Source organism: Cygnus olor, chromosome 11 (assembly GCF_009769625.2).
Source record: "Cygnus olor isolate bCygOlo1 chromosome 11, bCygOlo1.pri.v2, whole genome shotgun sequence".
NCBI lineage: Eukaryota > Metazoa > Chordata > Aves > Anseriformes > Anatidae > Cygnus > Cygnus olor.
The window spans coordinates 11,862,620-11,888,487 of NC_049179.1; the positions used below are offsets into that span (position 1 = coordinate 11,862,620).

The window sequence follows — 25,868 nt, forward strand, 5'->3', positions numbered from 1 at the left end:
TCAAGGTACCTCCCCATGGACATCTGAGGGACAAAGCCTAGAACACAGCATGGAAATAGCTAAGATCTGAAAATGAACTAACAAAATTTGTTTATTTAAATTTGTAATGCCAGGCATGTAAAACTTGAAGCACTTCACTACATTATTTCCCAGGTAAAAGACTGAGTAGGTCCACTGGAGTGAGCAGAAATCATACGCAGCTGAGAGACCAAAGGTTTTCTATATAAGGTTGTTAAACATTCTTCATAAAACACATCTTTAATGGAACTTTTCTTAACAGCCTTGTGATATAAACAGTGGTGCAAGAAAAAACATTCCTTGTGTAAGTTTATCTTCCAGAAGATTAAAGAAAAAATACTTTCAAATTCACATGTGTGATGACAACTCCAATAAAGCTGGCAGAAAGGCTTATAGCGAACTTTGGCATTGCATGTTCTTCTGGTCTTGTTTCCCTAAGTGCATAATATGTATGCCAACACCTCCATGGACAGTTTTACTTCACTTATTTTTTGCAGATTTAGGGTTTATATAGGCTTATATACTTTATAGACTACTGAAGAAAAATATGTTTAATTAGATCCTACACCTTTTCTACTTTCACACACCCAGACATTTGGAAGACTAGTCTTGCTACACATACACAACTTAATGACAGCTATTGTCAAATTAGTGTTTTCAGATGCTCTAATTTCCCATTTATCCCTTCCCAGAAATATCACCTAGTGCTTCATTAAATAAAGACTTTACTTTTTTTTTTAATTCTAGCTGATAAATGACTGCAATCACAGCAAAAAGAAGTCTGACATTCTGAGAATATCGTTATGAGCTGATCATCTATTAAAAATATTTGACCAAAAAGCTCTTGGATCTGCTTTGGTAGCTGAACCTGAACTAAGTGTGGAAGTGACTGAGCAGAATCAGACGTCCTCATTAAGTAAAATTAGTCAAGTACAATTTGCCTGGCTGGTCCCCTCTATGTATTAACACCGACATTCAGACATTGATGAGTTTAATCAGGATTTTCAAACAAAAAGAAAAAAAATAAAAAAACACTCATGAACCTAGCAGGTTTATTAGGAACAGATTGCGTTTTCGCTGTCAAAAGGCAGCAAAGAATCAGCTGAAATACTGAAGAAAATTCTCTGTTCATAAGCGCGTCCTAATAGCTAATAGCAATCTTTCCTCATAGCACGAACATGACCTCAAATATGTGCTAGCTGATTGCTGTCAGATTTACTGAAGACAAAAGGAGACATTTTATTAAAGGGCAAATGCCAAGAGGCTACACAGAGCTGCTACAGGGCTTCACTAGAAGGGACAGGCTTGCCCTCTGATTGCAAAGATTACATCGCTAGGGCTTTTTTCCCCTTCCGCAATGAATGCATCTCAAAGTGCTGTCAAGCCCAAGAAATGAAGAAAAGACAAAATACTGTAGCAGCTAAGGAGATAAGTGTCAGCAACGATGCTGATGTAACAAATAAAGAGCAGAAACAACCCCAGGGAGGCTGGTCCTGCTAGAAGGCACTTACCTGAAGCACCAGCAGCAGAAGTGAACGTGAGAGGGCAGCAAGAGGGCATGTGGACTCAAGGGATGGCAGGCAGGCAGCTGCTTGAGCAAGGCTGGTGATACTGCTACCAAGTTTACCCCACAGACCTTCTGAGCATCAGAAAAGAAGCAATAAACTTTGTAGATTTTAAGACAATCTACTGGAAAGGGCACCAGAAAAAAAAAAAAAAAGTTATGTAGAAATATCTAATTTTATAAAATTCATAAAATTTGACTTGCCAATGCCCCTTCAGAGAGATGGGCACTGCAGAGGTCCTCATATGCATTTAGGGTTCTGATTTTTTTTCCCTTAAATTATGCCTTAATGCATCCTGCTTTGCAAGACACTGCAGCAACAACAGCTGGCCAAAGGAACAACGTGCTGCAGCCCTCCCAAGAGCACCACACACATGCTGGGTAATGGGAAAAAGGCAGCTTAATGACAATTATGCCGGAATTACAATTTGTAACTCCAGTTATTCTCTTAAGGCAGACTGCTTTATCTGAGCAGCACAACATGAAGCTTCGAGCTCATTTCAACAGTCTTTTCTCCCTAAGTTAATGGTCAACTGTTCGCTTTACAGCACGTTTCGATAGTGACCAACTGCTATAGCAATACTCACTATATTTCACTTTCCCCGTGTCTTTAAACTCAGAAACTCAAAATATTATTTAAATGACATTCCAAAACCTGAGCCTTGAGCTGCAGTAAGATGGTATGGTAGACTACTCTGTCACTCTAGCTTTCCCAACTCTTGAGACAATAAATAAAAACTAATAAATGCAGTATGTATAGAGGAAAGCAAAATTCTCCATCGCTTATTAACAATTACTTGAAAAACTATACATAAAGGACTAGGAAGAAATGAATTCCAGTACCTTAGAGAAGCAGCAGACTCCTCCTTTCAGGCAAGTATTTCATTTCTTCAGCAGCTTTTTGACTGTTTATTGTGCCTTGGTTACATTAACAGCACTTTAGAAAGGCTGCTGCACTCGTGGCAGAGAATAACGGAGATAGACATTACATGCAGGTACAGCACTGTGTTCCCAGAAGGAGCCAGGGGAGCACATTTTCGTACTAGCTAATATGGCAGTGAATCATCCTCCTGAGATAAAGGCTAAAAACATTAAGACGGGAATATAGCAGGCTGGAATTAAGGGGAGAAAAAAAAAGGGATTCAGCTGGTTCAAGTTTACATATGCAAATAAACAGTGTGAGAAGGGAAATACTGAGAGGGTGATGTGAAGTAATGAGGAGAAAGAGCAGGTGTATCTATCTTCCTGGAGGCTGAAGGAAGGAAGATATTAAATGGTGCCTTCTGGTAAATTGCCACTGCCAGTTATTGACAAAGTTGTCAATTACACAGGATTATTTAGACTGATGATACAGGAAGAAATAGGGATTTAGAAACACATGGGACTAAAAGCAGAGATGGGGATGTGCTGCAGATGATAAATGGAGCGGATTGAAATGAAAAGAGCAAAGAGGCCAGTTTCAGAGGGTATAATTAAATATCCTTAATTAGCATATTAGAGTGCTGCAATGAAACATATACCTACTTTCAAAGTTGGATTTTAGAAAGTAAACATTAACTGAACGGAAGAAAGAGCAAGAATATTCTATGCCATAAGACTGCTTGACACAGAATATATTCAGATAACTTCTATTTTGCCAATGTTTAAATAACTCAATTATATAAAAAAAACACTGCCTGCCCACATCTATAACCACTAAGATATTAAATCACCATTACACAGATCTTACTGAAATTGGTCAGACAATGCATTAGGAAAAGAGCACTGAGCTTGAGTAAATAGTAGGATTTCAAGTCACATTGCTTTAAGAAAAAAAGACGTTCTTATGCACATAGATACAGTGGGGACCAAGAAGCTAAAGGAGCTACTGCTTTATTAAAAATATATTCTGCTGAAAAGTTAGGGAATATTTACTACCATAATTTTCTAAATAGAATGGAAGATATTTCATTGTGTTCACCATGAGAGTTGATGGCAAGGAGCTAGGCCTAAATCATGCTTTTGGCATTGACGTCTTGTTTGGTGATGCAAGCCACTTACCTCACTGTGCCATACATCAGCAATACTTTCCTGCCTCCCAGGCACGTCACAAGAATAAATATATCAATGACTATTATAGATATTATATTAGATTATAGATATAATCGGGAGACTACATGAAAACATCAGTACTCTCTGAGATAATTCTGGTTACTGGTATCAAACAAATTCTCTGTTCCCAGCATGTAAAGGCTTCATTTGCCACACTGCTCGCTAGTCCACTGGGTCAATCTCGAGCAAGGCAAAGCACTGCTACCAGGGTAACTGAGTTTCCACTTCTCTGCTTCCATTGCCATTGCTTTTTCACATCTGCACTGAGGTCTCAACTAGTTAATGCCTTGAGCAACAGAAGTTAGGGCTTGAATATAGGCCACCGATATTATTTTTGCTTCCAGAGAAGCAATGCTAAAAAAATATAACTGCAACAACTCTCGAAAAAACACCTATGACGACTGAACAGGACAAACTGAAGTGAGTATCAAGTGCTGTATTAGAAACCAGACAAAAGAAAAAGAACTTGGCTTGGCTAAGAACAAAATCAGCTTTATATATGGGCCCCAACACACTCACAAATGCGCAGGAAGCAGAAATGCAAAAGAGAGGCGGGCACAGTGGCTGCCTACCCAAGGACTACTAACTTCCTAGCTGAATAGGACTCATCTTCTGATTGACAAGGGTGATGAATGTGACTGTGTCTGGCTCAGATTACATAAAAATGGCAGCATGACACACTGACAACACCCTATTTGTCTTCATACCTTCAGTGCTTCGGAAGAAAAGATGCAGAATATTAGCTGAAGGAGTTTGGGAAAGGTAAAATCTCTGAAGCAGAAGCTGGCAAAGAGATTAGGCAGAACACGTTGACAAGACATAGAAGGAACTGAAAGATTAAATTGGTCACTTTTGTAGACAATCATCACCAAAGACTAATGTACCTCAGACACTGCACCTGCCTACCCACCTCCTACCTCAGTCAGGGTCTGAAGTCCTGGTAAAGTGTAATATGTTATTTCAATATAGAATATATGCCATGTCACACGTGGTATCAGCTTCCTGGGAATTATTTATAATGGCTGTTGCAGCAGCCATCTCATACAGCTTATCAAAGCAGGATTGTACAATCTTTGGATTGTTGTGTCCCAGTCATAATAAACAGAAACTTGGGGAATAAGACAAAAACAAACAAACAACAACAACAACAAAAACAAACCCAATAACCAACCAAACACGAACACTTATTTTTAACTTGTTCTGCCTTAATTCTTCTGCAGGACATGGTACCCCTCCGCTGGGCAAGAACAGATGCAACGCCAAGGAGCTACAAACCAGAGCTGACAGATCAGTAAACCGAAACTGGTCCATATGGGCTGAAAGTGGTAAGGGAAGACGAGCGAGGCAATGTGTAGCTGGCCACAAGCCTGAGAACATAGGGAGTCCAGATACAAAACATAAAGCAAATACCAGTCACAATTTAGTCTTAGTTCCCTAAACACTGTCCAAACTACAGCATAACATTTTTGTAAAATCTGTGAAAATGAGTCACCTTGAAGTCTAAATAAAATTGTTGCAATATTTAGGATATCAGGAAGAAGAAGGAATTTGATAAAATGAGATTTTTGATCATGAAAAAATGATTTGTGAGCTATAAAGTCCGCACCATGTGACGCTAGTAAAGGAATTTAGCCCTAACTTTTACAAACATAATTTTTTTTTTTTTAGTTTAGGCATTAAATATATATACATATGTAAACATAAGTACTTGTAAAACATGACAAACATAGTAAAGATAAGAAATTCAGACATTAGTAGTGACTCAGATGAAAAAGCAAATTCCTACCAGAGACATATGATATCACGAACATATTTGGGAAATAGTTAAATCTTACTCTGGCCTCTGAAGAATGTTAAAAAGAAAAGTCAAATCATCTTATTGCCCTTAAGACTGGGGTATAGTTGCCCATTTTGTTTCAGATTTCTTGTTCAGTTCTGCCTGCTCGAATTCTGACTCTGCTTGATTTTCCAGGGGTTGAGATACTAAGCAGTTTTAAACCAAGGAACGATCACAAAAAAGTCCTGTTTAAATATAACAATCTAGTATGTGGCATCTAGAAAACCATGTTTCTGTTAAAAATATAAACACAAAGCAAAGTTTGATAATATTTTTTGCCCCTTTTATTAAAAACAGTCATTACACTTGACATACATTTGGCAAAGCTTCTATCATTGTATCTCTGATTTTCAGGCAACCGATTGCAGGCTATTACAAAGTGACACTAGCAATGCAATTACTCAGTTTGGGGTCAGCGCTATAAACTTCAGATTTTGCTTCAGTTATTTTGTTGATTCTGTTTTTAGTTTGCCTGCGTGATGATCAAGAACAGTATATTGGCTCCAAATACTTTTGTATTAGATGTACATATGTGAACATAGTGTAGAACTGCACCCTATACCCGCCACTAGATATCAAAGAGAACACTCTTCTAGGTCTTCACTGTCCAGATTGATTTATCATTTTGCACCACACTTCTTTTCACATTGTCCCAATGCCTTTGAAGCCTATCACTCCAAGCCTTTTGCTTGGTGAACCAAAGTTTGTTGCATTCAGAAACAATTTTCTTAAACAACTTTTTAGAGTCCATGAAAGATGACAAATCTTACTGACAGGAAACTCTCCAGAGGGGAAAAGGCCTGTGGTAGTGACAGAAGCCGATACAGAGCCTCAGTAAAGACAAGTTTTTCTAAGCAAACCTACACATGCACAAACACTTCAGCTATACAGCAGCTATATTGACAAAGGGGGGGTGGGGTGGGGGACAGAGAGTGTCTCCTCCTTGTCATTATCCAAATTCTCAAAAGGACTAGATTTACATAAGAAAAACCATCAGTCCATTTACCAAGATGCATTACATTGTTCCATTTGCTGCTCTTGTTTTAGGTCAAGTGGAAGCTTCTTTTTTCAGTTTTTCTAGTATCTCATCTGGTGTCACTGATACCAAAATCTTCACCACTTTATCACGGGATTTACCACCCTGGTTCAGACACACACAAAAAATTATCTTGCAGAGAATCACCACCAAACACACATTGCCAAAAAGCTCATTGTGATGCCAATACATCAGGTATTGAAAAATTATACAGGTATTGTTGAAAAAATAATTCTTAAGAGTGTAGGTACGCAGAAATAACAGCAGTAAGACATGGTTTATCAGTGTCCTTTCTAGTTATTTTAAAAGTGGAAAGCAATGCCTCATCTACTCTGCTTTTAAAATTGGATACAGCTCCCAGAGCATGCCCTGAATTTATGCCCTTTTTATAGTCATAAAAAGTAAGGAATGGTAAGTTTCCAAAATTCAGCTGTATCATCTAGAAGCAAGACTGCAACTGCATTTGCATTTTATTTTTTTAAAGTTACTGTATATAGTTGATAGATGTGGACTTTTAGATGTTTCTTTAACACTGTCTCCCACAAAGTATTAGTTACTCTTAAGCTGAATTCTCAGGTTGGTAATAGCAACAAAATGAAAATAGATTGCATTGTATATAACTTGTAAGATATTCAGATTAGTATGGCAGTTATTTTAAATATCGTTGACTTGTTTTTGTATTACTGACAAAATTGCTATTTTACATAGGAACTGGCAAATTTGTAATTTCTTTTCATTTCGCCTGAAGCTACAACTTTGCCTGTATTCAGTAAAAACGTGAGAAACAAATATGTTGCATTTTAATCTGCAGCCTGACAAAAATCTTTAAAGATCCAAAAGGACATCCTGAATAAGGAAAATGTCTTAACACTGCTATACAGAAATATGGCATGAATTTTAAAATTAAAAATAGATTTTTGAAGCAGACTAGCCAGCTGATGATGAAAATCAAGCCCCTTGGGTAGAAATATTACCATATTTCCAAAGCCCTATTTTATACTGGATTGTTTGCCACTTGGATTAGTTTTGGTAGTGTTATCACTTATCACAAAACAAGTAGCACATAACAGAGAGCAAATAGTACAAAAATCACTCAGTGTGTACACCTAGCAGATCAGGATGGGAAATCTAAGTCACAGACAAAACACTGACTTTACCACAGTGCTTCACTGAGAACAAACAGTGGTTTGTGAAAAACAACACTAGCATGCAATTATTTGGACACTGTAGGTCAGATCAACTGAGTCAAGAAGGTCAGACAACACTGGCCCCTTTTATGCTCAACTCTGCTTAGCACTAATGAGAATAATCTAGTTAAACCTAAACGTCTCTTTAAGACAGGAGAGTGTTAATGTAAAATGTTGATTGAATTAAGGAATTTGCCCAGGAGTCAAGAAAACATGAACCAAGCCTTAGCATCTCTACCTTTCATCAAAGCAGTGCTCAATTCATTAATTGTATTCCATTTATTACCACTATCTTTTAACAGATTTCTACAGCTACATTAAACAAGCACAGAAAAATAAAAAGCACAGTTTTTCATTGTGCTCTCACGCTTACAAACTGTAAATTAACATGGTTGGAAAGACTGACGTATGAGTTCAATGTGTTAATAAAACAAATTATTTATTCAGTGCAATGAATAATAGTTTCCACTTGCCAAGTCAACACATGCAAGTTCTACTAGTACAGAGAAACTGTTAAGGCCCAGATAGAATGGATGTGTTTACAAATGCTTTTACTTATATGCAACAGTTACTTTTCAGAAATTTTTTACTCAAATACAGAAGTACCTTCAAACAATGAATGCAAAGTTATGAATAAAATGCACATTTTTCTGCAAAGCACAAATTATGTGTATTGAATTTGAAATGAAAACAAAAGAATCTTTAAGGGTCACAGAAAACATGAACTGCATAAATTTTTGAAAATACATCATGATAAGAAGTATTCTATGTACTCAAGCTGTGGTTCTTCTTGTATTAGGTTTTTCCTCAATTAATCATTCCATTAACTCAAACACTTTTCAAGTGTCTTTTGGACTGAACTTGGAGAGTATCTCCAATGACTAACTCAGTGAATAACAATTCAGAATCTTGAATTTAAAATGCAGTAAGAGAAGACTGAAATAAAGAAAAAAAAAGTACCTTTTCTAAAATAACTTCACTCTTCTTCACTTCTAGCACCTTAGAGAGGTAGCGACACAGCTCTGCATTTGCCTCCCCTTCTGACGGAGGTGCAGCAATAGCTACACCTACTGCCTCAGCTGTCACATCTAGAACAGATATTTTAAAGAGTTTATGCTCGGAATACTCAAAAATATCTAGTTATCATTTCCTAAAAATGAACGCTTATGCTTTCAAAAGCATTTCAATTTACAAACAAATGAACTCCTACATCAGGAGGGAACTCCTAGATCAGCAGGTAACTCAGTATTTTTATACTTCACAAATTCCCTTAAGTTAACTGTCAGCCAGTATGAACAACGATAACCTTCCAGCACAAAGAACATCAAAGCCTTTAGACCCGTATCAGTCGGCAGCTATGAATTATTGGCTTTTATACTCTAGCAGTCGGGGCACTATGGTAATGTTCTCTCTGTATTGCCCATTCTGCTGCTGGTGTACTCCAGCTTGGCACTGTGCAGCATAATACAGATTGTATTAACCCCAACACGCACAAAAAAAAGCATGACCAATAGGCTGGCCCCGAGATCTTTGCTATCATCACGTTTTCTCTGGCTCAATTGGCAGCACATCTAAGCGTGCTAATGTGTGCTCAGATTTTACTGACCACAAGTAAAACTCACCCAATTGATCAGTGTTTCTTGGATGTAATGACTGAAACGTGATATTCACATTCACATTCGCTTCTACTCTGCTCCAGCTTTTAGATTTATACATTTTTAAACCGTAACTATTATGGCCTAGAACTGCTTTTAGTTTTAACCCCCGTTGAAACAGCTGGAAAGAGAGTTCAGCATCGCTCTTCTCGGAGGGGGAAGGCACCCTGCAGGGAATAGGTCCCTGTGTCAGGCTCACACCTATCAATGTAAAAACCTGCTCTAGTTTGTCCAGAGCACCCAGCCTTGTAGCGAGGGAACAGATTTTGCAAGCTCCAACTTTTATAGCAGGAGGAAACCTCCACAAGCCCTTGGGATCCAAGCAGCTGGCGTAAAACTGAAGCGCTGTGCCCGTGCGTTTGAAGGGAAGACCACAGAACCATTAAGGTTGGAAGAGCCCTTCAAGGCCATCTGGTTTGCTGTCCCTCCTTTCACAAATAAAATCAAACAGAGGTGCGTTGAGGATTCACAGCGCGAGCACGGGGCTGCCTGGGGGGCCGAGGGCTCCTCCTGACTGTTCCCGTCTCTCCCAGCCGCAGGATGGCGGCTTCACGGCTATTACACGGCTGCACGGCTACACGCCGCCTGAGCCCACAGAGCCCCTCGGGCTCCCCCTGCCGAGCCCGCCCCGCCCGCCCGCAGCCCACCTGTGACGGCGCTGCAGCGCGCGCCGGGCTTGGCGCGAACCGTCACCCTCACACCGCCCTCGGCCGCCACCACCGGCCCCGCCGCCAGCACCGGCCCCGCGGGCTCCTTCGCGGCTCCTCGGCCCTGAAAGAGAGAAACGCGCCGTCAGCGCGGGCACCAGCCCGGCCCGGCCCGGCCCGGCCCGGCCCCGCCGCCCCGCACGCACCTTCCCGGGCATGGCCCCGCCAAGCCGCCGTACCGCCCCCAGCAGCACCGGGCGGAAACCGCTGGGGCCCGGCATGGCTCCGCGCTGCCCTTCCGCCAACACCGCCCGGCCCCGCCCCCGGCCCGGCAGGCACCGCCCCCGGCCCCACGGGGCCTGGCCCCAACAGGAAATTTCCAGGGAAGTCCCAGGAAATAAGAAAAATGAGGTGGCGGTGGGTCCGTCCCCCCTTCTCACCCCCAAATCGTTCTCCAAGCAGTGCTCTAGTACACCGTCTGGGAGGGTACAGAGTTCTGTCCAGGAAGAAGTGTTAAACTACACCGACTGCATCCGATTACCATAGGCAGGAGAATGAGTGGCACACACATTGCCCTTAGTTCATACTAATTCTTTAGTATCAGGTTATCCAGTCAAAATAGCATCATTACAAGTCCTGTATTCCCGTTTTCACATTATACATTTTCTTATAGGCACATACGTATATACAGTGGCTATGTCCATAACCGGCTCTGTGTTCCAAAACAGCCCTTCTAAATTAAGAGATTCCGGAAAGATCCATTTATTGCAGAATTGGACTTCATCTTTCTTTGCTGCAGCTGCTGTCTGGAGTGTTAAGTCCATTAATTCTCCACGGCTCATCCAAAAAGTCTAGATGACAGCAATACGAATCCAACTTTGCTGATATACTTCCAAAACAAAATAATATACATACACAGCAGTAATTCACGTCCAAGGTTATTTTGGAGAGATGTGCAAGCTGGTAGTAGAGCAGCAGAGTTACTTTTTAGGACAAGTTGGGGAAAATGTACATGTGAAGTTCATAACTAGTACAGATTTTCCAGTTCAAAAAATGAATTGTACTATGTGAGAAATAAAGGGTTCAAAATACAAAGCCATTAATCACAACATACTATTTAAAACAATCTTTTCAATATACAGAGTACTTATGCCACTTGATGCTTCATTAAGAGGAAAAGCTAAGTTACATTCTGCTGACAATGACGCAGAGAAAATAGCTTTCCTGGTACCTCTCAAACAAGTTAGTTTTGTTTTAACACATTCATGTCATTTCACAGAATTGTCTTACTGTCACCAATAGTGAGCTAAAGTCCAATGATACACTGACACATCCAAGACGATCATGTGAAATTAAGTATAAAATATTATTTCTGGTATCTGTCCATCTTCTATTGATGTCCCATTGTTGTTACCCGGCGAACTATAAAAGACAAAGCATGTTTTGCTAGCAGTAGGAGATTCGTGGATCACCTTCTTCAATCCTTTTGTTCCATAGTGGGAATCAGGACCCTGAAAAACACCAGAAGACATTAGCAACTGAATGAAAACGTGCAGCAAGACCAATAAAGTTTTGAAGTTCAAACACTGCTTAATTAACAGTAAAAAAAAAAAATCTGTATTTATTTAGACACTTTCCCATCAGAAAGAGGACACTTTCCCATCAGAAATTAGACAAAAGACAAACCCTTGGATCAAAACAGCTTTTTCTTCTATACTGTTGAGCATTCTTACTTTTAATGTTGCACAAGCTGTGTAGCAAACCGTTGGCAGAATCTCTATAGGTTCTTTGAACATGACTCTGAATGTACTGGCAGTTCCGTCGCAACTAAATCCAGTATCATTTTGTCCCAGTGTTTGATTCTTCTCATAATCAATTATCTGCATAAAGACACGAAAACCATATCTTTAGATTTATGAGCTTGAGAAAGATTCTTACTGTACACACATTAGAGTATTACAAGCGAAACGCTTGCCTACTCCACCCAGTTTAATTGCAACAATAGTGCAGTCTCAGAATTGAGATAGGTGCAATTTCCTAACAATACTGTGAGGGCTGGCCCGGCAGTGTGGTGAACCATGGCTTTTGCATTTTTACACAGGCTGTCCAATCTGTGCGCTAAACTCAGCCCACAACACCGCTCCAACCAGGTTAGAGGCTTTGCCTGAGAGGAGATGAAGAATAGCTCGAACCTTCAGCTTTTGACCTTAATAAACTACGTATGATCCTATACTTAGATTTGCTGATCTTTGTACACCTACACAGCCCCCATAAGGGAAGCACACGAGGCTGGACCCACATGCTTCACAGGCTGTGGTTCATTTAGAAAACAAGTTTTTACAGATAAAGTAAACAGTCAATGATATATTCTTAGAAGAAAACAAAAACTCGTGCTTCAATGTTTTATACAACTTATTTCTATTCCATATTCAGTAGAAAAATTACACTCAGACCACATATTTCTTTTGCCTTCAGTTTTAGCGGCAAATAGGAATCTTTAGCTGAGATGTCAGAAATAGCAGATATCATACTTCTCATTTTGGATAGCAATTTCTGATCCATGCTGCTGAACACCTCCTGCAGAAGTAGGATACCACAGCTTTAGAGGAACACACATACTGCTCATGATTACTCCGCTAACAACAATCCTAACAATTTTAATATTATTAAATTGCTATATGATTTTATTACTGCACCAGTGGGAGCATATTTTGCCTCAAACAGGGCTTCAAGTTTTTTTTTCCAGCCACAATCAAAAGAAATACTAACAATTCTAATGCTGAAGGCATATGCCCCTTTAACATAAGCGATGTATTTGCAATATACATTACTACTATTTTAAGGCAAGTATAAAAGATTTATTTTTTTTCTGAAGCTCTGCCAGTATTGTAGGCACATTCAAAATGAAAGGTGCAGAGACAACTTAAATGGCTGTCTGTAAGGACAAAGTTTCAGATTCATCAGGAACTGGAGACAGTTTCAGAGTAAAGAAAATCTGTAGAGGATGGGTGGCCTTCATCTGAACCATAAAGGTGAATCAGCCTGTCAGTTTGGATCAGGAGTGTGTTTCTCAAGTGAGTCTCTTGATCATTCCTACTTAACATGCTTTGGTTTGCCTTGCAAGAACTAAATTCTTTTCAGATGAAATAAATCCAGCAAATATATTGAGGGACCACACAAAGTGCTTTCATCTGCTAAGAGGAATTTAGTCTAAGGGAATCAAACAAGGGTTAATGAAAAGTAAAAATCCCCCAATAAGTATAGTGTGGTACTGATGACCTAACAGCTAAATCTTTCATTCTAAAGATTCACCCGAGTGCACTATACTACTCATTTACACAGATGTATAGTTTGAGAAAAGCAAATTGATAACATTTCAAACCAATGGATTTGTGAGTTTTTAAACTGAGGAATGTGGAAAAGCCAACAAATTCCTTCAAAACCTCAACCCAGATACACTCTCTTTGGAACATCATAAAAGGAAGGATTTTTTTTTTTTCCCCTGCAAAAGACAGACACAAAATTCCTATACTTAAGTACGCAATGGTCAGAGAACAGTAATCATCAAACAGGAAACAGTAGACGAACTGCCCTTTAAATAGGATGCCAAGAAAAAAACTGGAACAGCATTTCCAACACATGCTAGAAGTCTACAAAATAAAATGGGGACATCTGTCCCCAAATGAAGTCACGGATTCTTTCACAAAACATTCCACACACCTAGTAAATCAATGTGATGCTATAGTAGTGAGTTATGAAATACACAGCACAGAGTAACTGTGTCAGTCACAGAACATTAATACCTTGCTAGAAAGCTTAGAAACAAATCAAAACTAAACTCAATAAGAGAATTCAAATGGACTGAAATACCATACTTAAAAAGGGAAAGATACAGTGATGGATCAATATTACTAGAAGACAATCCTGACCACACATGCTAAGAGAGATCAGACAGGCTACAGGAGCAGGAAATACAATTTTAGTGGTGTCTTCAGTTACCCTCTCAGACTGGGCAAGTGTCATATCAGGACACGAAACAGGGGTGACATTTTTAGATGCTATCACTGACCATTTCATGAGATTGCTAACCAATTGCTCAGTAGGAAGAAACGCAACCCTTGATTTGGTACTGAGTGATTAGTAGGATCAGATTCAAAATTTCATAATGGAAACACTATGTAACAGTGTCTATAATATACTTAGAGTCAGCGTTCCTACATGAACAACACAAGCAAATCCACCACAGCTGTGCTAAACTTCAAAAAGAAAAGTGAGGAAGCTTGTTCAAAAGAAGCTTAACTAAGCAATTAAGAAAATCAAATCCTTTTAAATAGCATACTACTAAAAGACATCACACTCCTCAGTACAGTACCGGCACACATTACCTATTAGAAAGGCTTGAGAAAAGGGAAAAATGCTGGCATGACTAAACAGCACAGGGCTATTGCTGTAAACAAACAAAAAGGGCATCCTATAGAAACACGAATTAAAATAGAAAAGTTCAAATTGACACATTAAAATATAAAAGATATACATAAAACTAAGCTTAACTAGAAACGTTATTAAAAGGACAGACTTAGTGCACAACTGAACGCATTATAAAGCTGTGAAATTCCTTTGCAGAAAGCTTACAGGAATTCAAGGTTACACTGGACAAGTGTTCTGAAGCAAGATTCACTGGGAGTTACTAAACAGAGAGACCGAATCAGTCTCAGGAAAAGCCTGTTCTGAAAAGGATCAAAGGACAGGAGACTAGAGTGGATAGGAAGAAAAGTTTCATATTGTACTTACTTTTCCCTAGTCATCTGCTTACGACACTGTTGGGGATAAAATACAGCTTAGATTCCTGCCTATCAGACCGCTATCCTATTTAGATATACAGCAAACCTTTTGTATTAAGCATAGTTTCTGCCTAAGCCTATTTAAACAGAATATACTGTACCTGTATATTGACTTGATAGTCTGTAGGTCCGTGAATAGATCCATATAATCCAAATCCCACTATAGAAATTCTTCTGTTAACTGTGAATCTAGTAAAACACAAGCCAAGAAAGGAATTTAAACAACTGTGATGGGTGTATTACCTTCTTCCCAGTCAAGGAAGAAAAAGAATCCCACTGAAGAGTGCAAAACCAAACTGAAAATGACATTGCATTAATATTTTTCAATAGTGTTTTCTATTTAGATTTCAATAGTAAAAATAAATAAAAGTTGGTTTTTTTTTTTTAATCAGTTTTATAGCATAAAGCTTTGTGAATCCACTGAGGCTTTTTTTTTTTTTTTTAATATTTAGGATTACTAAATGAAAAATGACCAGATTCTTGATCTGTTTTTATTTCAGAGATATTCAGAATACTTTGTATTTTAAAACTGGATATGCAGCAAATAACCCACACCTCTAGAAAGTACCCAGGCCTTTTGAACTTTGTTCTTTGCTACTTTATATTTCATCAGTGCAACAGCCTAAGTTACTTTAAAAAGGAAAAGATTAGATGTGCCCTAAGTACCAGATAGTCTGTTACTGTATCTTATGCCAAAAATTGGAAGTTGAATAATATCACACCCATTCTTCCCACACTTCTCCGTGTCCCCTTCAAATAGTTTCCAAAGCCATACCTAATCCGATCACTTGTTCCACTGTAGCCCCAGCGACTCTCCACTTGCTGGAACCTGTTAATGCTGCATTCTTTTCCTCTAAGGCAACATCTTGGTCGGTCAATATAATCTACTTTCGGCTTAGGATTGACAGTAAAATGCAGAAAGAGATTTACTACTTCCCGATCTGACAAGATTCCAGACTGAGCAGGGCCTATGAAAAGAAAAAACTTCCAAGATAATTCTAAAACTTAATCCAGCTATCATATTTAAACCACATATACTTGCACACCAAGGATGGCAATAACATCTTCCAATGGCCAGACCACATTCTGCAGGATGTTTTGCTTTCATTAAGACTGCATCACAATGTTTATTAATACAATATTAATAATAACAGGATAGAGTGTTAAGGATCTCAACACTCACAGATGAGCAGTGCAGAACTACTGTGCAGAACTAGTAAGACAAAGAACCCCAGAACTCACCTGCTGCAAACTCTTCAATAGTCATTAATGGAAAACGAATTAAGGAAAGAGCTCTTCCAAGGACTTTCTGTTTGTTTCCAAACGTCACAGGCAGTTGTTGTCTTTGACATTCAGCTTCTGCCCAACGAACAACAGCTCCAAAAAGCCTACTTTCTCGAATACTAAGGGTATCTCTTTCTAGAACTGCACACAATGTGTCTGTGTTATGTGAAAAAATATTAACAGATTTGAGTCAATATTAATCCAAAACAATTCGACGCATTTTAAATAAGCTTAAAACATTAAACAAATAAATGCTCAAAACTTTTATAATACCACACAATGTGTCTTGTGACTGAAGAAGTATCCCAATAGTGTACAGGTGTCCAAGCTAAAAAATAAAATAAAATCCTTCCTCTTCCTGCCATGAAGACAGCACATAAACTTTCTTCTTGATTCCTAAGGGTGTGACTATATATAATCTATATACTATAGGTCCTATATATAGGATATATAGGTGTAATATACTATATAATCTATGCAGTGACAACCAATAAATACCCTAAAGAATTTCCGTGGCTATGGCAAGATCAAAGCTGGCAGTGATCAAGTACAGTGGTGAATGTACAATACCACTCCAGTTACTCATGACAACACTGTCATGTTCTCAGCCAAGTATCCACCTGCCAATCTCGACCAACTATAGACACAAGAAGCAGCAGTGCGCACAAAACCAGTTTAAACATACATGAAAGTGATCTTAAACATTGACGCATTTGCCTCCCACAAAGTTTTAAGGTGGAACACAGGATGTCAGGCAAGCTACTCTCACTTGCATTTTATAAAAGCAACTTTTCCTGTATTTCTTACATGTTCTGACATTTTAGGAAGAGCATATGCAAAAAGTCTCTATTGATTATTTAAGGTTTAGTTTGCTCAACTCTCAGTTTAACATAGAACATGAGCCATAAAAAAAAAAAAAAAAAGTTTTTTCACATTCTGAATCTTCTGTCTTCTTCAGGATTTTTTACATGCCCTGAATTTGAGCGAGGCATGTTTGCTGTCATAGAAAAGTCACAAGTCAAAACAGATTGAGATTTATCAAGAGTAGAGATTAACATTCACAGTCTGGGTCTAAACCCACTGAACACAAGTTAACAATGACTTTACAATTTCTTTAAGCAGCTGGAATACCTTTCTTCAGTCCGAGTTTGGAATACAATCTAGCTGATCTGGAGTAAAATCTTAGACATATATAGTAACAATCAAGTTTAAGTAACCAAATACACAACTGCTGACTTTTTGTAAAGGAAAAAGTATAGAAAGCAGAATTACCAGCAGAATTCTAAGCCAGTTTATATTTAAAAAACAACAACAACAAAAATAGATTCTACACATTGTACCTGATTTGTGCAGCCCTGAAGAGAGAAGTGTCACACAGCAACAAAACAGTATGATTCCCTTTGGAAGTTTAACACTTAGGACACAAGAAGGAACTTACCTATATCAATATCGGTAAAGCCTTCTGCACTTATTGCATCCATAGTACTTTTGTCTATTGTGTCAAGACAAAGACTAGCAAGCTGAGGTTCGTCAAACAAACGAGCCTGAGAAAGTAAAGTAGTATAGCTTTGGTTACTGCGCTGTTACAAGCATCAATCTGCTAAATCGCTAATTCTAAGAAGTAAGTATTTTTTAACTCAATGTAGGTCTAAATTAAAATAGGCTGATTTGTCTAAGTATGCCTGGTGTTTATACCTTGTAGAGCACTTACATTCTCAAAGGAGAATATAATTGAGGAGAATTCACTGCATACAAGGTTTTCTTTATGCTTATAATTTTAGTTTTGGAAATATAACTTTAAAAAGTACACATCATATCTACTATAGTGAACTATCTTATAAAGACAAACAAAAAAACAATTAGGATATTCATGTAAATATACTGTAGAATACACAGGTCTCATCTGAAATGTCCCAGTACACTGTGTATAAAAAAAAAAAATTCCTCTACATTACCAATAAAAGCCAAGACAAGTCTGTAAAAATGCTAACAAAGCAACAAGGTATTTTCATACATAAATTAAACGATGTGATGGCAACCCCCCTGTGAAGTAATATTACTTGGTTATTCCCATCCAAATACCAATTTTCATAGTAAACCAAAACTAAACTTAAATTTACCTACCTGAGTAAGCAGCATAAAGGCGTTATCTGCTCGGAGGTGCTTCGTCAGAAAATCCACACAATGTGCTTCCAGGGCTGGGACTGCATACTTCTTAGCAGTGTAAAGAGTAGTCATGACTGTTTCTGGACCAATTTGAACTTCATCTGAATAAAGAAACCTAGAAATCAATGCGCAGATAGATATAATAAAAACATATCTTGAAGTGCTGTCAAGCACAACATAATCTCTTTACATTTAGAAAGCAGGTAAAAGATTTGCACTGCAAACATGTAACAGTTCACCATGTAGCATTTTTACAAATTAATAAACTAACTAAAGGGTTGAAGAAAGACTATTACATTAGCCTAATTGCATACATTTGTTTTAAATACACATTACTCCCTAAGACTGATCTGGCTGTGCTAGTTATACATAGCCACCAAACTGTAAACAACAGCTGAGCTGCAGAATTACTTAGTGCATTAATGCATGCTCTTTTGATTCACTACTAAAAGCTGTATTCCTAAATATCAATACACAACCCTCTATGGCTGTATTACTGATTTTAATTTACTGAAAGTGCATACTAGCTTCTTCACAATAAGGAGAAGAGCGTCAAGGACTTCTACTGTGATAACATCTTGTGTGACAGTCACCATTCTTCAGCATTCAGAGGAGAGGAAAGGGAGTAATATTCTAACAGATGACCTTGACTCTATTCCTGCTGCAGACTGACATAGGAAAAAACCCTGGCTTCTCTCCACTGCTCGAGGTTATATGATTGCTTGAGATTTAGCATAAAGCAGTGAACCAAACCATACAAGTCTCCACCAAAACCAGGAAAAAAAATTCTCTTTCCTGAGCAGCTGTTACTTGAAAACAGAGAAGATAAGATTTATTTTGAGGTTCTGTATGGAAAAGATAACTTTTTAAAAATAACTTTTCTTTCAGATGACATTGAAGATAATCTTATCGTTATTTCACCAGGTTTTCAGATAATAATCATTTACAGAAATATCTCTCTACTACACAAACACGTTCCCCCCCGCAACACACACAGCTGATTAAATATAATAAACCAAGGCACATTTGCAAATGCAGGAATTGTACAGGGAAGGACAAATCTTTTAAATTTCTTTGTATTTTTTGTTTGAACCTCCTGGAAATGAATGGCAAACAACACATTGAGAAGGAAGGCATGATTAGAAGGGTTTTTAACGTAATAATAATAATCAGTTTGTATTTAACAGAAGAAACTTGTGAAAGGAACAGACTCAAACTTGCTTGCAACATTGGGAGACCTAAGTAACGGAAAGATGGAATAAAAGGTTAAGATAAAATTCTTCACTGTTTGTATTTCTTATTTTCCTTAGAAAACCCTAATTGTTAGTAATTGCTAACTATTTAGTTGTGTATCAGTATGAATGACTATTTCTAAGAGCCTTCAACTGAACTCACTGCCACTTATGGGTATGTATTTATCATTACAATACTCTAATCCACTCAAATGGCCAACTTTCACATAACTTAGGAAATATGAACGAGGCTCCAGATCAATCCTTTAAACTGAATTTACATCAAAGCTTTTAGAAAGGAATTTAATTGAATGCTGACCTTGTCAGTAAAAGTTTCATACAGTTATTTAGAACTGATTTATGATAGCTATAAACTATTTGCTGATGAAAATGACAGGCTGATTTGCCAGCCACAATCACTGACAAATTTAAGAAACTAAAACCAGTATGTACAGTTTTCAACATGCAGCTCTGTATACCAAACTGACAATTAGCTCATGAAAGCACAGAACAGCACATTATGATTTTGCTTTTAACATTTTTAAAAGGCCATTTAAAATGTCCTAAAATTCCTTGTATGATTTTAGAGAGCTTGGAGTCAAAGATCACACAAGAGTCAAAAATTAAGAGCACCATTACCACACACACACACACTATAAATTTTTACCTAATCCTACCAAAAAAATAAAATTTGCCAAGTTATTTTTGGAACACAATGCTGATTTTATTCCGTAGGTGTGTCCAACCTGCGGCCAATGAACAGATTGGTTCACTTTGTACACTTTATAAGAATCAGGGTGCAGTTCCAAACTGTACTTTTCTCTGGCACTTCTCTTCTCAGTTTTGCAGGTTCTCTCTCTCCCCCCCCTCACCCCCCATATGATCAAAAAAATCAATTACAAGGCCAAAATTAAACGTGGCAACATTGAATGTGCACTCAAGTTTTTCATTCATGTGACTTCTGTTAGCTGCAGGATGCTTTTTCATTCCACGAAGGACATACCTGAGGCTCTCTGCTCCGATCCCTCCCCTTCTGCATGCCTGGACGTACATTAAGAGACACTCCCCAGCTGAGCGCGTGTCAGTGACAAAAGTGATGGGACTTAAGCGGATAAAGCTCTGACAACTGAAAGTTACCCAGCATCAAGTCCATCACCTAGATCTCATGATGCACCAGGGAAGGGCATAACAACGCATAGTAACAGGACATGTGATACAGTTACATACTTTTAAACTGAGTAAACTCATGATAAGGAGTATCCAAGTATATTAAGAATGTCACAGTCAGGTGTGTTTGCGTGTTCAATATTCCACGTTTTTCACAATGTCAATATTTTCAAAACCAACCAGTAGTCTTTTGCAAGTACTAAAAAGTGTGAATTTACAAAGCTAAAAGGTAGCTGTAAGCACTACAAAAATTGTAATAAAGTGCATTGTTCTAGGACGTTGTATAATCCTGTTTCCTTTAGCATGCGGACGGATGGTCATGATGTATTCACCTACTCATAAGAGAGGAACTCTAGGTGTGTCTTCTCTAAAAATCCCTCTGCTCCTGTGCCAGGAGCTCCGTCTCTGTGCTGCCTCTCCCACTTGCGACACGCCTGAACTAGCACTCCGTTGTGTTCATACCTCTGCTCTGCCTCCACTCAACCCAGTGGGGCTCATGATCACTTCTCCTCCTCCCTCCTCTCGAGACTTACAGAAAATGACCTGCACTTTAGATAGTGACCACTTGTACTGCCATCCAGGATGGCAGATGGGTGCATAGACCACTTTTATTGACCCGAACAAACAATTTTCCAAGCGACCACTTCATTGACACATCATTCATTTTGCCTAAGCATTCAATTTTTACACGACTTCTTTACTCTCAGGTTAGCACTTCCTTATACCCTAGTCCCAGCATCTTCCCAACAGTTGAAGTATTTTCACCACTCTAAAAAACACAGGAGTCTTCTTCCAGTTGGTCATGATTAACCCTCCTTTTACTGCTTGCCAAAGTCCTCTGCAAAGACATTTGGAAAATGGACTGCTAAATTGGTGTCACGTTGTCACTTTCCTTTAGACTCCGACCAAAGGATAAGTTAAATTGTTTTAAAATGTATATGAATGGAAACAAACAAAATAATCTGACTACAAACCAAACTCTACACCACAGAACCCTAGTACAAGTCCACTTCAATGTCCTGGATCACTGCAATTCAATCTGTGCAGTTCGAAACATACAGAAAAAAAGTTTATTAATTGTGAATTAGAGAAAGCAGATTCAAACTTTGGGACTCACATTACTTCACTTCTTCGGGATTTATCTGACAAATTACTGAAGTAGTCAGCTGCTTTAAAAAAGCTTCTCTGGCTCATGTTTGAAAACTCTTCAGGCAAAAGGAATACTGGGTGGCAAGCCAAAACACACACCAGTCATTTCTACGTCTTTGAGCTCAGCCAATTATTTTCTATCAATGTTCTTGCTCCTTGCCCAGTCAGTTCTCAGTCTCCCTTTTTGCCATCTATACAGTCAAAATTTTAGCCAACAGACAAGGAGAACTATCTAAATTTCCCAAGGGGAAGGAAAAAAAGAAAAAGAAACCCTAGAATTTATTACTGAAATTAAGCAGTACTCTCAATTAAAGATTCAGTTCATTATTTTTAAATGACTTAACTCTAAAAATTCAGTATTTTAGAGGCTGATCATCAAATAGAAACAATTGTAGCCAATTTAAAATAGGATATGAAAATACCCAAAAGAAAAATTGAAAGAGAGAGATGTCACATTAACTTTGTGACTATCTGATGTTTAAAATGTTCAGTATCTAGCTCCTTTTTTCTTCCCCATAAATCTAATTCAATCTACAATCTATTTTGTAACACAACACTAACACCGAGGAACATTTACATCACAGGACAGGGAAACACCACTCCATCTCATTGGACATGGAATGAATTTAAGAGAATCTGAACTTTTTTCATCACAAACATTTCTTCCTTTGGCTTTACACTGTAAGAAGCATTGGTCAATAGATCTTTAAGAAACATAACTACAGATAGAATATAACAAAAGACATATGTAAATAAAACCAGAAATTAGCTGTGGAATGTTAAGTAATTAGTAAATTATCCCTAAAAGTTTTTTCATCACTTTAATATTTCTTTTATCTTGATGTTCATTTGTTACGAATATATAAATGTCTCAACTCAATTCCTAGCCATTACACTTCAAATTGGTCTTTGCAAAGATTAAAGAGGGGCCCTATAAAATGCAACCATCATTACCTGACCAATTTACTAACGACAGATAAGAGGCCAGCAATGCAAGGTGCAATTCATGAAAAAAACAAACAGGCTGTCCTATAGTTGGGGTACTTTAAAAACCGTGTATAGGAGCATGGAAGAAGTCTAGTACTAATCTGTACTAAAGAAATTCTCCTTAGATATGTTTCTAACAAGGTGTTGCAATTTATATTTATTCCATTATAAGCTCAGTGTACACATATCAGGGTTTGATTACGAAGAGGGAGCTTGAAGGGATGCTACCACATCCAAGGAAGGCAGCAGGCATGCAGGTTACCTGCTCCTGACCTAGGGAGGTAGTAACAGAAAAATAACAATACAGGACTCTTTTGAGGCCTTGTAGTTGGAACGAGTTCACTCTAAATACGTATCTATAATACACGAGAAAGTTCTAAAAAGCTGCCAACTATTTCATACATACGTCAAACCTGAAACATTTCAGTTCAGTCTGGTGATATTTAGACCAGACACAGGTATAATCAATTTATTTATGCAAGTGCCCTGGCCCTTACGTACCAGCAGCTCTACAGACACAAGGTGGCTTTTGTTTGCTTCGCTTACTTCTACAATTTTCAAACACTACCCTTCTCACCCTCCTGCTTCTGCATTTGTATATTTAATCCAAACAAACTTCTTTCATTATAACCACTTTTCACTGTCTGGTGTTTTTTCCATATCTGTGTACAGACACACGTCTCGTTCATTTGCTATTAACCTTTGTAACAATTTTTGCTTGAAAGACACTTCCCACCATGCTACACAAGCACTTCACCTTACATTTTTGCCACTCCCTCTTTGCTGAGAAACCAGAAAATACAGTTTATTTGCTAAAGAGCAACACAGAGAAGTTGCTGCTGTGTACTTTTTAAAGCAAAATCAGTTGCTGTAATTCCTGTTTCCACGATTACTAAAAGGACTACCTGATTCTTCTCGGCCTCAAAACAAAAAGAAATTGTTAAGATTTGGGCCCTTATTGCATTACAAAAAGCTCTGAGACACTACAGATTTCTTTCCAGGCAATTATATTATTTGTTTTCAAAACATTCATTACAGATACCCATTTAATACATTTTACAGAGATTATGCCTAGCAGAGGAGTTTCTTGTAAAAAAATAATCTTAAGGTTAAGCAGATATTAGACATCAGCAGCCCATTTTACATACTTTTTCCCCACCACTGCACTCATGGTCTCCCCTGGGTGGTTTGCGTGTAAGCTCAGTTAGCTAACTGCAAGCTGCTGCGCTCTCCACCCAAAGTATCTGAAATGTGTGACTGCAATAGGCATTTCTCTGGTAAAGGGACACAGTTCACTACCACTGCTGAAAAAGACGAGAGAACTGCAAGATGAGTAAGTTGTCAAAGTAAATTATCAAATGAAATTAAAAGCTCAGTACAGGCTCGGTTCCTTCTCAGCCATTAGTAGGTGGATGTGCGGTTGCGACACCCAGAGATTGCTGAACCACCAATTCTCATCACCTTCATTAAAAGACGAAACCAAAAAGCCAAATGAGCCCCCCCCCCCGTTCCATCCTGCAGGGCCACCGAACCTAAAACCAGGCCACCTCTGCTGGGGAAGGGATGCGGAGGGCAGAAGCACAGAGCAGGACGCCGTGACCTTGTGTGCAGCCCCCGGCTGCCCGGGCGGCCCCCCGGCACCTCGGGGGGGGCAAACGGGACGGGGCTGGGGGGAACCGACCCCCGGCGGCTCCTGGGCGGCGGGCGAGGCTGAGGGGACGGAGCTGGCAGAGGGCAGCCGCCGTGTGGGGGGACACCCACCTCACACCCCCCACACACACCCTCCTCACGCCCCCCCCCGGCCCCGCAGCACCCCCGTCCCGACCTGAGCAGCGCCAGGAAGGCGGCGGGCTCCACGTCGGGCAGCTCGATCTCGGCCGAGGTGGTGGCCATGCCGCCGTTGAACATCGCGTCGAAGACGGCGCTGCCGGCCGCCAGGACGAAGCGGTGGGCGGGGATGCGCTGCTGGCCGGGCCCCGGAGGTGCCCCCCCGCCGCCGCCGCCGCCCGAGCCCCCGCGGGGGCTGCCCTTGCCCACCACGAAGTGCACGTCGCTCAGCAGCTCGTTGGAGAAGAGGAAGGCGAAGCGCTCCCGCAGCGAGCCCTTGGTGGCCTGCCAGTTGTACAGCGGCTCCCGCTGCAGCACCGCGCCGCTCTCGGGGGCGGCGGGGGGGACGGCGGGGGCGGCGGAGGGAGCCGCAGCGGCACCGGGAGCGGCGGGAGGCGCCTCCCCGGGAGCCCCCGCACCACCGCCGCCGCCGGCGGCCGCCATCGCCGCCCTGAGGGGGCCCCGCCGCGCCGCGCCGGGCCGGGCGCTCAGGCAACCCCGCCGCGCATGCGCCTCGCGCAGGCTCCCTGTGGGGCCGTGGGTGGCAGGCGGACGCGCGGGCGGATGAGGGAAGCGGGGTTCGGTCCGTCCGCTCCTTCTGTCACTTCTGTCACTTCTGTCACTTTGTCACTTGTCTGAGGGAGTGCGGTGACCCCGCGTGCAGTGGGAATGCAGTTCCAGCGGGGAGAGTCGGCTTAGGCCGTAAAGAGGCAAAAGGCAGCTGTGCAGTCATGGAAATTTATTTGTGTGTGACTGAGTAAAAGTTACGGCCCTCCGGTTAAGGCATGTGAAACGCAAGTTCGTTTTTATAGCACCTGATTCCTTATAATGACACTCAACACAAATAAGGATGCCCGTTTTAACTATTTCTGAAATAACTTGAGAATATGAATGACTGTTGGTATGTGCACCTTAAGATTTGTACATAAAAGCAGTCCATTTAAAGTGTGCCTTCATGTCTGACACTTTAAACTTCTGAGGAGGCAAACCAAAGCAAAACTTACTAATGGTGAATGTAATAGAGAACACATTTTTTTCTGTCTAAACCAGTGGCCATCAAATTCAGCATCCTTGGACCAGGGAATGGTCGTCTAAGGTCACTAAGGTGGAGAATTAATTTGGCAAATACTGAAAAAATAGGATCTATTTTATATTATTTTTTTACTTTACTTTACTACGT

General features: G+C 39.7%; 2 protein-coding genes across 3 annotated transcripts; both read right to left on the reverse strand.

The window, feature by feature from the left end:
• Positions 1-5,776: 5,776 nt before the first annotated feature.
• C11H15orf40 (chromosome 11 C15orf40 homolog) lies at positions 5,777-10,356 on the reverse strand. Of its 2 annotated transcripts, none has more exons than XM_040569833.1 (4): positions 10,242-10,356; positions 10,036-10,159; positions 8,694-8,821; positions 5,777-6,651 (listed from the first exon to the last, which is right to left on the reverse strand). In XM_040569833.1, exons 1-4 carry the CDS (start codon positions 10,314-10,316, stop codon positions 6,559-6,561), a joined length of 420 nt encoding a protein of 139 aa, XP_040425767.1. In that variant the 5' UTR covers positions 10,317-10,356; the 3' UTR covers positions 5,777-6,558. The 2 variants fall into 2 exon arrangements, with proteins under 2 accessions (XP_040425767.1, XP_040425768.1); XM_040569834.1 differs by having other exon boundaries at positions 10,275-10,353.
• A 258-nt stretch (positions 10,357-10,614) lies between these two features.
• BTBD1 (BTB domain containing 1) lies at positions 10,615-25,132 on the reverse strand. Its single transcript, XM_040570508.1, has 8 exons — positions 24,687-25,132; positions 18,285-18,441; positions 17,599-17,704; positions 16,119-16,316; positions 15,652-15,844; positions 14,978-15,065; positions 11,769-11,915; positions 10,615-11,546 (listed from the first exon to the last, which is right to left on the reverse strand). Exons 1-8 carry the CDS (start codon positions 25,130-25,132, stop codon positions 11,388-11,390), a joined length of 1,494 nt encoding a protein of 497 aa, XP_040426442.1. The 3' UTR covers positions 10,615-11,387.
• Between the last annotated feature and the right edge of the window lie 736 nt (positions 25,133-25,868).

What these genes read in the sequence shown, in the direction of transcription:
- C11H15orf40 (XM_040569833.1), bottom strand. Translation starts at nt 10,316, where the DNA reads ATGCCGGGCCCCAGCGGTTTCCGCCCGGTGCTGCTGGGGGCGGTACGG. An exon ending in GCGCTGCAGCGCCGTCACAG is followed by an intron (nt 8,822 to 10,035) that starts GTGGGCTGCGGG and finishes TATCTGTTCTAG; the next exon opens with ATGTGACAGCTGAGGCAGTA. An exon ending in GTGAAGTTATTTTAGAAAAG is followed by an intron (nt 6,652 to 8,693) that starts GTACTTTTTTTT and finishes TGTCTGAACCAG; the next exon opens with GGTGGTAAATCCCGTGATAA.
- BTBD1 (XM_040570508.1), bottom strand. Translation starts at nt 25,132, where the DNA reads ATGGCGGCCGCCGGCGGCGGCGGTGGTGCGGGGGCTCCCGGGGAGGCG. An exon ending in CCTTTATGCTGCTTACTCAG is followed by an intron (nt 17,705 to 18,284) that starts GTAGGTAAATTT and finishes TTACTTTCTCAG; the next exon opens with GCTCGTTTGTTTGACGAACC. An exon ending in TATTGAAGAGTTTGCAGCAG is followed by an intron (nt 15,845 to 16,118) that starts GTGAGTTCTGGG and finishes TTCTTTTCATAG; the next exon opens with GCCCTGCTCAGTCTGGAATC.